Source organism: Zootoca vivipara, chromosome 10, assembly GCF_963506605.1.
Source record: "Zootoca vivipara chromosome 10, rZooViv1.1, whole genome shotgun sequence".
In the NCBI taxonomy this organism is placed as follows: Eukaryota; Metazoa; Chordata; class Lepidosauria; order Squamata; family Lacertidae; genus Zootoca; species Zootoca vivipara.
In genome coordinates, this window is record NC_083285.1 from 2165620 (window position 1) to 2180718 (window position 15099).

At 43.2% G+C, this 15099-nt stretch overlaps 1 protein-coding gene across 5 annotated transcripts in view; it reads right to left on the reverse strand.

Annotated features, from left to right (window-relative positions):
• Window positions 1-335: 335 nt before the first annotated feature.
• The window catches only part of CDC123 (cell division cycle 123), a 40749-nt gene continuing 25985 nt past the window's right edge, over window positions 336-15099 (reverse strand). For all 5 annotated transcript variants that reach the window (XM_035128026.2, XM_035128029.2, XM_035128025.2 and 2 more), the window contains 4 exons: window positions 13409-13437; window positions 7139-7267; window positions 4986-5123; window positions 336-536 (listed from right to left, as the gene is read on the reverse strand). In XM_035128026.2, coding sequence (XP_034983917.1) covers window positions 504-536; window positions 4986-5123; window positions 7139-7267; window positions 13409-13437 — 329 coding nt within the window. In that variant the 3' untranslated portion in view covers window positions 336-503. The remainder of the gene's footprint in view (window positions 537-4985; window positions 5124-7138; window positions 7268-13408; window positions 13438-15099) is intronic.

Consider the following 15099-nt stretch of genomic DNA (forward strand, 5'->3'; position numbering starts at 1 on the left):
TGTCAAAGTGCAAGTAGATAAATAGGTTCTGCTCTGGCAGGAAGGTAAACGGCATTTCCGTGTGCTGCTCTGGTTCGCCAGAAGCAGCTTTGTCATGCTGGCCACATGACCTGGAAGCTGTACGCTGGCTCCCTCAGCCAATAAAGCGAGATGAGCACCGCAACCCCAGAGTCGGTCACAACTGGACCTAATGGTCCAGGGTCCCTTTACCTTTACTACAGAAAAAACAACAACAGTTCTCTTGGTTGTAGTGAGTTGTGAAATAAAAAGTTGTCATAAAGAGAAAGGGAAGACCCAGCAGTGTTAAGCGAGAACCAGCTTGTAATACTGCAAAGTCAGCTTCAAACAGATTTATTCAATGAAGCGCCCACACAAGATCAGAATTATCTCGAGGTTGTGGGAATAATATAAAAAAGCTAATATTCTCAGAGCTTGTGGTGTCAAAAATGCTCTTTCCCCATGAAGTTGTAGCCTTGTTTCTTATTCCAATTTCATCCCGCATTTCATGATTCTTCATCATCTTGTTGATTTCGTTTCTGTTAGGATAACCAAGAAAATGAAATTATATTGAATTCAATGCTACAACTATTTTCCAGAGGAGACAGCCATGCAATTGAGCAAATACAACACATTTCCCACTGCCTATATTCTCCGAGGAAGAGGAGAGGACAGTAGAGCTGAAACAGATGGAAGGAGAGCAAGAGAGCCCTCTGCAGCAGAGACCTTTGGCAAGAGTGAGGTGCCCCTTTCCCTGGCTGCCTGCCTGGGCAGGGAGGAAAAAGCTAAGGTAAAAGGCGGTGGGCTGAAGGAGGGAATGGCCTGTCCACTTTTGGGTCTGATCCTACCCACCACCAGCATGTGGCCCCAAAGGAGCACAGCTCTCTAGAGGGGCGGGGGGGGAGGTTTCCCATCCCCGTTCAAAAGCCACAGAGCCAGGAGTATTTGGACATGTTACTTTTTAAAAGTTTGCATAATTTGATATTATCAATGCACACTAAAAACTACATAATTCAAGAGAGGAGAATCAATTATTAGAAGGAACTAACATCAAAGGGCTTTAAAAAAAAGATTTAAAAAAAGACCTCTCATTTAAAGCAGGGAACTGCAGGGGAACTGAACACTAATAATGACTTCCTGGTTAAGTGACATCACCCTTGAAGCTCTTCCATGTTCAATCTAACACTCTCCTCTTCTTCCTGAACTGATGGATGCATCATTAAATGCACATGCTGTTTAGTAACCACTCTCCCCACCCCAGCCACCCCCTACAGCATGTTCTGCAGGGACATAATGAATAGTTCAGTTGAGATTGCTAATGCATCAATGGGCTTGTCGGGTTAATCCAGCAGTTGCATGGAATGGCCTGTCCCAATTTTCATAATGTGACCTTAATAACAAAGGTCACTTTGTAACTCAGCTCCAGTCCTTTCAACTCTTATGAAAGCACTGGGGGAAAAGATCAGCAGGGAAGCTTGCAGCTTTTTTGATAACCCCACAAGCTTTGGAACTAAAGATTTTGTGATCTATAGGCTGACACATCGGAGGCTTTTAAGCTAAACCCTGTGTTCCACCACCAAGAGATCTTCTGTTAAGCTTGAAGGCATGTCCTGTTATTAGATCAACACTAGATTTAATAAGTGTACAGTACAAAATATACAACCTTAAGTAAATGGATGTTCTTTTGGAACAATACATCAGATGGATAAATTTCTTTTGTATTAACTAATGCCCCCCCCTCCACCTGCAACCACCAACAACTGAACAACAAAAAAACACTCAATGAAATGCTAATGATAAGATTTCACTCAATGCCGTTGCCAATTGTTATTTAGACTTTTCCTTCTGCCTGAGGGGTGATATGATTAACCTCGTTAGAATGGCAGGAAATTGACTGATTAAAAGTAAAAACCTCAATGTCTTCCACTGTGTGATCAATATGCCTAATTTGCTGAGAAAAGCTGGAAACCAGTTACCAAATACAGTGGTACCTCGGTTTAAGTGCACAATTGGTTCCGGAAGTCTGTACTTAACCTGAAGCAAACTTCCCCATTGAAAGTAATGGAAAGTGGATTAATCCGTTCCAGACGGTCCACGGAGTACTTAACCAGAAGCGAACTTCCCCATTGAAAGTAATGGAAAGTGGATTAATCCGTTCCAGACGGTCCACGGAGTACTTAACCAGAAGCGAACTTCCCCATTGAAAGTAATGGAAAGTGGATTAATCCGTTCCAGACGGTCCGCAGAGTACTTAACCAGAAGCGAACTTCCCCATTGAAAGTAATGGAAAGTGGATTAATCCGTTCCAGACGGTCCGCGGAGTACTTAAACTGAAAGTACTCAAACCGAGGTGTACTTAAACTGAGGTATGACTGTAGTCAGACTAGGCTTGCAGTCATTCTAAGAACAGAGTCACAAAGTAGTTTGAGGAAAATTTAAGCATAGGGTTGCCATACATCCAGGAATTCCCAGACATGTCCTCTTTGGGGGCTCCTATATGCCCATCCGGGGAGAATTTTACATTTTAAAGCCAAATGTCCTGGATTTTGGGTTTTTTTTAAAAAAAAGAAGTGTGTGGGCAGCTCTGGTTCAGACTTGGGCATGGGCAGCTTGGGCTCGGCAGCAGCAAAGGGGCTATCGGGCGATTGCCCTTGAAATATGGCAACCCTACTTAAGCATAAACACATGCACATTCTCCCAACTTGCCCCTGGAAAGACAGCTTATGAATGGTTTTTGGGGGGAAATTATCAAATTATATTCCCATATTTTCTCCCTGGAAGAGGCAAAAGTAGGTTTTGTGTATTCACCACAAACAGTGGACCCTCCTTCAAATTACATTCACCTCTAAGGAAAATCTACAGTGTTTCTCTAATGTGATTAAGTAATATAGTTTCTACTTTTTTATTCGCAGCCAAGAAATGACAATGTTGTACAAGAGTGGTGGGGAAGAGTAAAGAGTTTTTAACCTCATAAAAACAAAAACAACAGGAGAAATGTCATTTTCAGCATCGCAGTCTATATCAGACAGACCAAAAACAACTCCCTATAATATGTATTTGAAGTATCTCAAGGGCTGTCACATGGAAGAGGAAACAAGCTTGTTTCTCCTGCTCTGGAGGGTAGGACTCGAACCAATGGCTTCAAGTTACAAGGAAGGAGATTCTGACTAAACATCAGCAAGAACTTTCTGACAGTAAGAGCCTTTCCACAGTGGAATAGTCTCCCTCTGGAAATCGTGGACTCTCCTTCCTTGGAGCTTTTTAAACAGTGGCTGAATAGCCATCTGTCTTGGGGGCTTAGCTGAAATTCCTGCATTGCAGGCTGTTGGACTAGATGACCCTTGGGGTCCCTTCCAACTCTACGATTCTATATTTTGTTTTACTTATTTATTTGATTTTATCCTTAATTTTATTCTGTGAAGCACCCTGAGATCTTATGATGAAGGGTGGTATAGAAATCTAACAAACAAACAAACAAACAAACAAAAATAGCCTTAGCTTTTTTGCTGCTGCATCACACTGCTGACTCAGGTGAAGCTTGTGTTCTACTAGGACCCCCAGATCCTTTTCACATGTATGCTGGATGTGATGGGCTTGACTCTGTCTAGCAAGGCCCTCCTTATGTAAGGAAATGTGGCTTTGCAGCAGCTTAACACACACCACTTCAGAACTGCTGCTCTGAAATGTAGCCTTAATATATTCACAATAATTTAAGTAGGCATTTAAAGACTCCATTCCTGACTACAAAAATGCTGGTGATTTGTGGGTTCTAAATATGCATTCCTTTGTTGAAATGGGCTAGTAAAACCTATATGACTCCTATATACAAAGATGGTATATAGTGACTAAATATTTGCATGTGTCATTTTTCCTGATCATCATGTCGTGTTTTTTTAAAAAAAGTTTGGAAACACTGGATGGCATAATTCAGTTAAAAGTGTTGGAGAGATAAAAATAAAGTCTGTCCAGAGCTTAGGATCTACATTTAGATTGTGAACCTAAAATTTAAAATGTCAAGGCAATGCAACAACTGGGTTGGAGAAGTTGTGCTTGCCAAAATTCTTCCCTCTACACAAAATGACTCTTGTCCCTTATTACACCAGGCAACCAGTACTAAAAAAAACAGGAAGGGCAGAATCTAAATGAAAATAGAGAGACCCTGTAAGAGTATACCAAATATATGATGAAATATAAAAATCACCTAGAATTATATACCTTATTGGTATATAATTTATATAGAATTATATACTTTATTGGCCCGAATATAAGCCACACTTTTTTCCCCCAAATTCGGGCTGTGAAAAGTTAAAGTGTGGCTTATATTCACGACCTTACCACATGGCTCCCCTCCCCCCCCCCAGGAAGCAGCCCGGGAGCTCAGGGCATTGGCATGCCGCCCACACACTGCTCCCAAGCCTCCCCCAGCAGCCAGAAAGAAGGGGGAAGCGGGGAGGCCATTGGCAAAGCGGTGCAGCTTCCCCCCCCCCCAAGAGCAGCCTGGGAGCGCATGGCAGTGGCATGCAGTCTGCCCGCCCACTACTCCCAAGCCTCCCCTGGCGCCGGCTTGGGGAGTTTGTGCCAGCGTGCTTATTTGCGGGCCGCACCCGCAAATAAGCCATGAATTTTAGAGGTGTGGCTTATTTGTGGGTGCGTCTTATATTTGGGCCAATACGGTATTGTAAAAAATAAAAGAGCTGAAAACAATTTTGATTGAGTCTCACATCACTTGATCAGTGAGCACCATGTGGAAATTAGTCTACAAATAACCTCAACAGATCGACCTCCACCAACAAAACCATTGTATTATCTAATATGACCAGCTTTACAAGAGCCTGTCCTCTCACCCAGCTCATCAGGTGGGAAGGAGACTATCATGAGAAATAAAATGACACATACAGATATGAACTAGCCTCTGAACCAAAGAAGTGCCTGTATGCAGTTACCTTAGATACTTAAAGATATTCTCCTCTGTTAGGAAACTTACTTACCAGTTTGAGCAGGTCAATTAATTTGTGAACATCTTCCCCAGTGGAAAGGTCTACAAAATCTTTGGGCAGCCTGTAGCTGAGATAGGGGCTAGGCTGAACAGTAAGGTTGCTGTTTGTACAACGGAATGACGGATAGTCCTAATAAGGGGAGGCAATAAGCAAGAGATGTCAATTTAAAATCATCATTGTGTGTATCTAATTAGCGCAGTATATTTCAAATTGACAAAAAAAAAGCCTCAAAAGGATCACATTGGGAAGGATCACTCACTTGGTATTTCTACTTTATCAATGGCTTTTTAATACACATTTTAAATTGTATTTTATAAATGTACATTGTTTTACGAAAAAGCCTCAAAATATTGTAGAAGAGTTAGACATTTTGGAAGGACAAAAACAACTGACTTTCCAGAAGGGTCATTTGAAGAATGGAGTTCACTGAGGTGCCCTGCTGGCAGGTTCTGTCCCATAAATGCAGCGGCCTCCACAGCCCCTGTTGGCCTTTGTTTGGCAAGCTGGATGAAGGTGGTCTTGGCCTAGGGGCCTTCAGTTGCCACTTTTTGCTATTAGTGGGAATCAGTACTCTCGCTACATAAGCTCTCAAATACTGATAAAATAATATGGAACTGGAAATATCAACAGTTCAGTTGGAAGACCTGATACAGTGGTGCCTCGACTTACGAATTTAATCCGTTCCGAAGGAACCTTCGTAAGTCGAAAAATTCGTAAGTTGAAAAACGCCATTGGAAACGCGATTTCCCATAGGAATGCATTGGAAACGGATAAATTCGTAAGTTGAAGCAAGCCTATCTAAAAATTCGTAAGTCAAAAAATCCCTATCTAAAACCGCCGTGGTTTTTTTCCGGATGTCGAGACATTCGTAAGCGCGTGACCATTACCCCCATTCGTAAGTTGAAAATTTTGGTTGTCGAGTCGTTCGTAAGTCTAGGTACCACTGTATTATAAAAGAAGCATCCAGTAAGAAATGGAACACTGTTAAATGTACAGTGAGAAAGTCCGTGCATAAAGGTGATGCTTGAAGACTGCTGTTACACATAGAGGTTTTTGTTTTGCCTGGAAAGTGCAATAAAAGCTCAGGATGACAAGCAACTTGGAAAGCAGAACTATCACCAGGAAGGCCTTCTTCAAATTAATCTTGCCTTCCATTTCCAGCTCCCTTAAGTCCAGAACATCAGTGTATATATGCAGAAATTCAAAAAGGAAATTTATGAAAGATACTCCCTCACAACTCCAGCTGCTCAAAATGTAGCAGTGGGAATGAAAGATCAAGGGCCCATTTTATTTGGCTGGAAGTGAACCTACTAAATTGTGAATGAAGATGTGGCAAAAAAGATCGGCTTCATTTGCAAGGATTTTTTTAAAAATGTAAGTAGATGCACAGATATGACACACTAACAGTACATGGACCTTTAGGTTTTGTATGTGCATGCACCCCATTAATTGACACCCTTACTGCTGAGTAGACATCAGAATCCAAATACTGTAGATTTACGTTTCTGGGATACCAAGGGAAGTGGGCCATCTCTACATTCAGTAGAGATTCAGTAGTCCAGGGGTCCCCAAACTAAGGCCTGGGGGCTGGATGCAGCCCAATCACCTTCTAAATCCGGCCCGCAAACAGTCCGGGAATGAGCATGTTTTTACATGAGTAGAATGTGCCCTTTTATTTAAAATGCATCTCTGGATTATTTGTGGGGCATAGGAATTCGTTCATATTTTTTTCCAAAATATAGTCCCGCCCCCCCCCAAGGTCTGAGGGACAGTGGACCGGCCCCCTGCTGAAAAAGTTTGCTGACCCCTGCAGTAGTCCCATCAGCACATACACCTGGAACTGGTAATACTGCAAGATGGCCCTGCCAGAGGATGCTTGTGGATAGTTAATTCTCATTGAGAATCACTTTGAAAAGCAAACCTATGAGCAGAAAACAGACTCTGCCCAGTAGCACTTATTATCTCCGCAGTTCAAAATCAACGGAAAGTCTGTGTATTCATTTAAACAAGACACATAGAATCATAGAGTTGGAAGAGACCACAAGGGCCATCCAGTCCAACCCCCTGCCAATAGCTTCCATAGATGTATGAACACAGCATTTCCAGTCACATCACCATTCCATGTGTTTCCCCCCATCTGTTACCTGTTCCATGGCTCCACCTTCACTCTCGTCATCTTTCAAACCATTTCCAGACCTCAGCTCCTCCCACATGAATAGTAGAGAATCTGTTACCTCGCCAAATGGATTAAAATCAATTAACCACACTCTACCCTGCAAAAGAAAAATAGCAGAAGCAAAACATGTATCTATTTATATAGGACAACATAAAGAAAGCCTTTAAAATGGAATGTGGACACACATGCTTTCCACTAATTTTCATGTGGGGTTCAGTTCATTAACACAATGGCTATCTGATCTGGTGGGGTGGAAGCAAAGCTGGCTAAGGAGGTCAGGAAACACACATTAACAATTAAAACATACGTGGAGGTTGACTTATGAAGGATTGACCTATTTGGTGTCTATAAGCCATGATAGCTACCGGTACATGGCATCTGGATAGCAGGTGCTAATACCAAACAATTGAAGGGAGAGATTTGCCAATTGTGTTATTGAGCTAAGTCTGATCATATAGTCTGCATTGTATAATTCTGAGTGCATGGCTTAGCCACACACACCCATTGCTCTCTTTGCCTCTCTGTGTGCCAAAGGGTAAGCCAGACAGAATGCCCTGCTAAGCTATCAAGGCCGGATGACTGTCTTGTCTGACACTATCAGTCTGACGCACAGAGAACAGGCACTCAAGGCTGCTGGAAGAAGCTACTGGGGTAGCATGAGTCAGCATGTGTTTATGCACAGGACCGGACACAGGAAGATCCTTATATGTACTTGTGACCCCCTTGTGTGCGCACATTTACAGAGGAGGGGGGAAAGGAGCCCAAGAAGTGTATAAGAAGCTTTGCAATTTGTGTTTCTTTACTCTTGTCGTGAGCTGATCACCTTGAATTCTTTCTCTGAATTCAACCCCCGGTGTCATTATTGACTGTCTCTGTCCTGCCTGGGCGCAACTTAAAGGACCCTTAGTAGCTGATAAGGCTACAATAAATTAACACAAAATTGTCCCCACAGAATAATTCATTTGTCCAGCTTAAAATGAATGAAGTTATTGTGAGTTAAAAGAAAAAGGTGAGAAGATTTGATTTGGCAAGGAATACAGTTGCTACAGAATACATTTAAAGAGTTTTAAATAACAATTCTTAGTTCTGCAAATCAACACTTTGATAAAGAACATAAGGCAGGGAACATTCACATGTCATGCTTTGTTGTTGTCGTTTAGTCGTGTCCGACTCTTCGTGACCCCATGGACCATAGCACGCCAGGCACTCCTGTCTTCCACTGCCTCCCGCAGTTTGGTCAAACTCATGTTCGTAGCTTCGAGAACACTGTCCAACCATCTCGTCCTCTGTCGTCCCCTTCTCCTAGTGCCCTCCATCTTTCCCAACATCAAGGTCTTTTCCAAGGATTCTTCACTTCTCATGAGGTGGCCAAAGTATTGGAGCCTCAGCTTCACGATCTGTCCTTCCAGGGAGCACTCAGGGCTGATTTCCTTAAGAATGGATAGGTTTGATCTTCTTTGATCTTCTTGCAGTCCATGGGACTCTCAAGAGTCTCCTCCAGCACCATAATTCAAAAGCATCAATTCTTCGGCGATCAGCCTTCTTTATGGTCCAGCTCTCACTTCCATACATCACTACTGGGAAAACCATAGCTTGAACTATACGGACCTTTGTCGGCAAGGTGATGTCTCTGCTTTTGAAGATGCTGTCTAGGTTTGTCATTGCTTTTCTCCCAAGAAGCAGGCGTCTTTTAATTTCGTGACTGCTGTCACCATCTGCAGTGATCAAGGAGCCCAAGAAAGTAAAATCTCTCACTGCCTCCATTTCTTCCCCTTCTATTTGCCAGGAGGTGATGGGACCAGTGGCCATGATCTTGGTTTTTTTGATGTTGAGCTTCAGACCATATTTTGCGCTCTCCTCTTTCACCCTCATTAAAAGGTTCTTTAATTCCTCCTCACTTTCTGCCATCAAGGTTGTGTCATCTGAGGTTGTTGATATTTCTTCCGGCAATCTTAATTCCGGCTTGGGATTCATCCAGTCCAGCCTTTCGCATGATGAATTCTGCATATAAGTTAAATAAGCAGGGAGACAATATACAACCTTGTCGTACTCCTTTCCCAATTTTGAACCAATCAGTTGTTCCATATCCAGTTCTAACTGTAGCTTCTTGTCCCACATAGAGATTTCTCAGGAGACAGATGAGGTGATCAGGCACTCCCATTTCTTTAAGAACTTGCCATAGTTTGCTGTGGTCGACACAGTCAAAGGCTTTTGCATAGTCAATGAAGCAGAAGTAGACCTTTTTCTGGAACTCTCTAGCTTTCTCCATAATCCAGCGCATGTTTGCTATTTGGTCTCTGGTTCCTCTGCCCCTTCGAAATCCAGCTTGCACTTCTGGGAGTTCTCAGTCCACATACTGCCTAAGCCTGCCTTGTAGAATCTTAAGCATAACCTTGCTAGCGTGTGAAATGAGCGCAATTGTGCGGTAGTTGGAGCATTGGGAAATAAACAAGATGAACTTGAGCTCTTGGTACAGCAAACTAAATATGACATAATAGGCATCACAGAAACCTGGTGGGATGAGTCTCATGACTGGAATGTAGTAATAGAGGGATACAATCTATTTAAGAGAAATAGACCAAACAGGAAAGGAGGAGGAGTAGCTTTATATGTTAGGGATATGTATACCTGTGAAGAGATCCAGGATTTAAAACTTCAAAGCCAAATTGAGAGTATCTGGGTCAAAATTAAGGGAGAGAAAAACAACAGTGATCTCATTGTGGGAGTTTACTATAGATCCCCAAGCCAAACTGAGGACACAGATGATGCCTTCCTGGAACAGATGGCCAAGCATTCCAAAGGAAGTGAGATAGTAGTAATGGGGGATTTCAACTATCCTGATATTTGTTGGATGTCAAACTCAGCCAAGAGCATAAGGTCGAACAGATTCCTCACTGGCCTTGCAGACAACTTCATTGTCCAGAAAGTGGGAGAAGCAACAAGAGGATCAGCCATTTTAGATCTGGTCCTAACCAATAGTGATGACTTGGTTAGTGGGGTAGAAGTGGCAGGATCATTAGGTGGGAGTGACCATGCTCTTCTGGAGTTTATTATCCAGCGGAAAGGAGCCACCAAGCATACTAAGGTCCAAATTCTAGACTTTAAGAAAGCCAACTTCAGAAAACTTAGGGAAACGCTGGGTGAAATCCCATGGACAGTAATACTAAAAGGGAAGGGAGTTTATGATGGTTGGGAGTTTGTTAAAAGGGAGATATTAAAAGCACAACTTCAGGCAATACCAATGAGACGGAAACATGGAAGGTGCCTAAAGAAGCCAGGCTGGCTATCTAAAGAACTTTTGACTGAGTTAAGATTTAAAAGGGATATGTACAAAAAATGGAAAAGGGGGGAAATCTCCAGAGAGGAATTCAAACATATAGCCAGCACGTGTAGAGACAAAGTCAGAAAAGCTAAAGCACAGAATGAACTCAGGCTCGCTAGAGAGGTTAAAAGCAACAAAAAGGGCTTTTATGGGTATGTCCGTAGCAAAAGGAAAAACAAGGAAACAGTGGGGTCACTCAGAGGAGAAGATGGTGAAATGCAAACAGGGGACAGAGAAAGGGCAGAACTCCTCAATGCCTTCTTTGCCTCAGTCTTCTCCAAGAAAGAAAACAACGCCCGACCTGAAGAATATGGAGCAGATGATTCAGCAGGGGAAACACAGCCCAGAATAAGTAAGGAGGTAGTACAAGAATACTTGGCTAGTTTAGATGTATTCAAGTCTCCAGGGCCAGATGAACTACATCCAAGAGTATTAAAAGAACTGGCAGAGGTGATTTCAGAACCACTGGCAATAATCTTTGAAAATTCCTGGAGAACAGGCGAAGTTCCAGCAGACTGGAGGAGGGCAAATGTTGTCCCTATTTTCAAAAAGGGGAAAAGAGAGGACCCAAACAATTACCGCCCAGTCAGCCTGACATCAATACCAGGAAAGATTCTAGAGCAGATCATTAAGCAGTCTGTGAGCACCTAGAAAGAAACTCTGTGATCACTAAAAGTCAGCATGGGTTCCTGAAAAATAAGTCATGTCAGACTAATCTGATCTCATTTTTTGACAGAATTACAAGCCTGGTAGATGAAGGGAACGCTGTGGATGTAGCCTATCTTGATTTCAGCAAGGCCTTTGACAAGGTGCCCCATGATATTCTTGTAAAGAAGCTGGTAAAATGTGGGCTAGACAATGCTACCATTCAGTGGATTTGTAACTGGCTTACTGACCGAACCCAAAGGGTGCTCATCAATGGCTCCTCCTCATCCTGGAGAGTAGTGACTAGTGGGGTGCCACAGGGTTCTGTCTTGGGCCCAGTCTTGTTCAACATCTTTATCAATGACTTGGATGATGGGCTTGAGGGCATCCTGAGCAAGTTTGCAGATGACACCAAATTGGGAGGGGTGGCTAACACCCCAGAGGACAGGATCACACTTCAGAATGACCTTAACAGATTAGACAACTGGGCCAAAGCAAACAAGATGAATTTTAACAAGGAGAAATGTAAAGTACTACACTTGGGCAAAAAAAATGAAAGGCACAAATACAGGATGGGAGACACCTGGCTTGAGAGCAGTACATGTGAAAAGGATCTAGGAGTCTTGGTAGACCACAAACTTGACATGAGTCAGCAGTGTGATGCAGCAGCTAAAAAAGCCAATGCAATTCTGGGCTGCATCAATAGGAGTATAGCATCTAGATCAAGGGAAGTAATAGTACCACTGTATTCTGCTCTGGTCAGACCTCACCTGGAGTACTGTGTCCAGTTCTGGGCACCACAGTTCAAGAAGGATACTGAGAAGCTGGAACGTGTCCAGAAGAGGGCAACCAAAATGGTCAAAGGCCTGGAAACGATGCCTTATGAGGAACGGCTTAGGGAGCTGGGTATGTTTAGCCTGGAGAAGAGAAGGTTAAGGGGTGATATGATAACCATGTTCAAATATATAAAAGGATGTCATATAGAGGAGGGAGAAAGGTTGTTTTCTGCTGCTCCAGAGAAGCGGACACGGAGCAACGGATTCAAACTACAAGAAAGAAAATTCCACCTAAACATTAGGAAGAACTTCCTGACAGTAAGAGCTGTTCGGCAGTGGAATTTGCTGCCAAGGAGTGTGGTGGAGTCTCCTTCTTTGGAGGTCTTTAAGCAGAGGCTTGACAGCCATCTGTCAGGAATGCTTTGATGGTGTTTCCTGCTTGGCAGGGGGTTGGACTGGATGGCCCTTGTGGTCTCTTCCAACTCTATGATTCTATGATTCTATGATTCTTTGGCACTGCCCTTCTTTGGAATTGGGATGTAGACTGATCTTCTCCAATCCTCTGGCCATTGCTGAGTTTTCCAAACTTGCTGGCAAATTGGGTGTAGCACCTTAACAGCACCATCTTTTAAAATTTTAAATAGTTCAGCTGGAATATCATCACTTCCACTGGCCTTGTTATTAGCAATGCTTTCTAAGGCCCATTTGACTTCACTCTCCAAGATGTCTGGCTCAAGGTCAGCAACCACACTACCTGAGGTGTACGAGACCTCCATATCTTTCTGGTATAATTCCTCTGTGTATTCTTGCCACCTCTTCTTGATGTCTTCTGCTTCTGTTAGGTCCTTACCACTTTTGTCCTTGATTATGGTAATCTTTGTACGAAATGTTCCTTTCATATCTCCAATTTTCTTGAACAGATCTCTGGTTTTCCCCATTCTATTGTTTTCCTCTATTTCTTTGCATTGCTCATTTAAGAAGACCCTCTTGTCATGCTAGCCTTGGTTTAAGGAGATCTCTTCAAGCAAAAACAAGCTGCAGCAAGCCTCAGCCTTCCACAACCCCACTCCCCTCTCCTTTCTGCACAACTGGGCTTACTTTGTAAAGTAAGCTAGGTTCCAAAGAAGCAGCCAGCAGGACCCCGAAGGGATTTATGTTTTTCAAACAGCAGTTTCTCCTACTGCACAGCAAACTGCTTCTGAAACTGAGAGGAAAAATTAAAATCTGCCTATAGTGTGGCGTTCCAAGAAAAAATGAAAAATCCCACTGGGAACTCACAGAGTCCAATGTGCCTGAAGCAGCAACTTAGATATGTACTCTTCATACTTATTGATGGGGACCCTGCATAATATCATTGCAACTCTGTTTTATTACTGTACACTATCACTTTTTTTTTGAAAAGCAGAATGAAATACTGCTTTGCCAAGGAGACCGTAGTCAAAAATTTACACAGAATAAAAATAATAAAGCATTCCAAACCAAAGGGTTGACTTACCATGCTGTCCCTGTAGATATCAAACACAACTATAAAGATTAAAAAGGAAAGGGGAGGGGAGGGGAAGAGGCAAGATTAATAGGTTTAGTAAGCCAAAAGTGAAAGCAACCTCCCATTTTATGCTTTTAGGCCGCCTTAGAACTGAAGGTGCTCGCCTTATGTTACACTGAAGCAAACATGAATTCTTCCGGTGCTGTGAGATGTGTTGGGCCAAGCAGGAGGAGGGCACACTCCACCTCTTCCCATAAACCTCATCCTTCCCAGAAAACTAGGACAACTGAAAACACAATCCAAACCCCCAATCCAGCACGCGTGGGGAGGGGGAGCTCGTACGGGGCAGACCTCCCCGTCATCCAGCCCCAAATGGTCTCCACCTGCCGAGTGGCATCACTCCACTGGCATGAAACGCCCTGGCTCTTGCCATTGATGAGCTCCTCTCTAGCAGCAGTCCCTGGGAAGCCCCCAAACAGGGCATTCTGTAGGAGGGAACGAGGCTGCCCTAGAGCTGCATGAGTGATGGGCCTGTGGATATGGCGACAGCTACTCTGCTGGATTGCTTTGCCAGTGTGGGACCCTTCCTTGTCGCCTGGGGCTTCTCCTGCTATTGCGGTGGCAAAGTAAAGAGCCCTACTGCAAGATGGAGCCGCAAAACTTTTTAAGCAGTTCAGACCCTCTACACGCTGGATTGAATGTAGTCCATTTTCCCTGTACAGTATTTTTATAGTATGGTTGCTTAAAGTGGATTTATGCATTTTACAGATACCTATGACATATTAAAAGGGACGCGGGTGGCGGTGTGGTCTAAACCACAGAGCCTAGGGCTTGCTGATTAGAAGGTCAGCGGCTCAAATCCCCGCGACAGGGTGAGCTCCCGTTGCTCGGTCCCAGCTCCTGCCCACCTAGCAGTTCGAAAGCACATCAAAGTGCAAGTAGATAAATAGGTACCACTGCGGCAGGAAGGTAAACAGTGTTTCTGTGCGCTGCTCTGGTTTCGCCAGAAGCGGCTTAGTCATGCTGGCTACATGACCCGGAAAAACTGTCTGCAGAAGCGGACAAACACCAGCTCCCTCAGCCTTTAAAGCGAGATGAGCGCTGCAACCCCAGAGTTGTTTGCGACTGGACTTAACTATCAGGGGCCCCTTTGTCTTTACCTTTATGACATGTGTGCTGCCTTGAGAGGCTCGTTTCACACCAATGTATGGTTAAAATTAGTATTTCTGTACACACATTCCCCTACATCACAGGGTTCAGCTTGTATAGTTTTCCAAATTCAAAAATCAATTCCAAATTAAGTGATTAAAAAGCACTACTTTTCTTTAGTGAAGAGTATCAATTTTTCAACCTTAGTTTGGATTTAATGAAATAGCATTCATTAAAGCTGAAGAGCAAATGAGACATCTCCATTCAAGGAAGATGGAAACACTTCTGCCCTTAAACTACTTTACCTCATAAAAACTGAATAAAATAATCTAGGGATGTAAATTTCACTCTAACAAACTGCATGAGCACATGGGAGAAGAACCTGTACAATGTGAAACAAGCAAAGTCTATAGAGCTTCTTGGGAAACTTCTCACAGGGCAAAAGAAGCAAACCAAATTTGAATAAAAAGCAACTTGCCTCTTCAGCTATGTAAATGGCTGCAGGTGGAACTTTAAAAGATACCTCTGGGTGCACGTAGAATTCTGCTTCC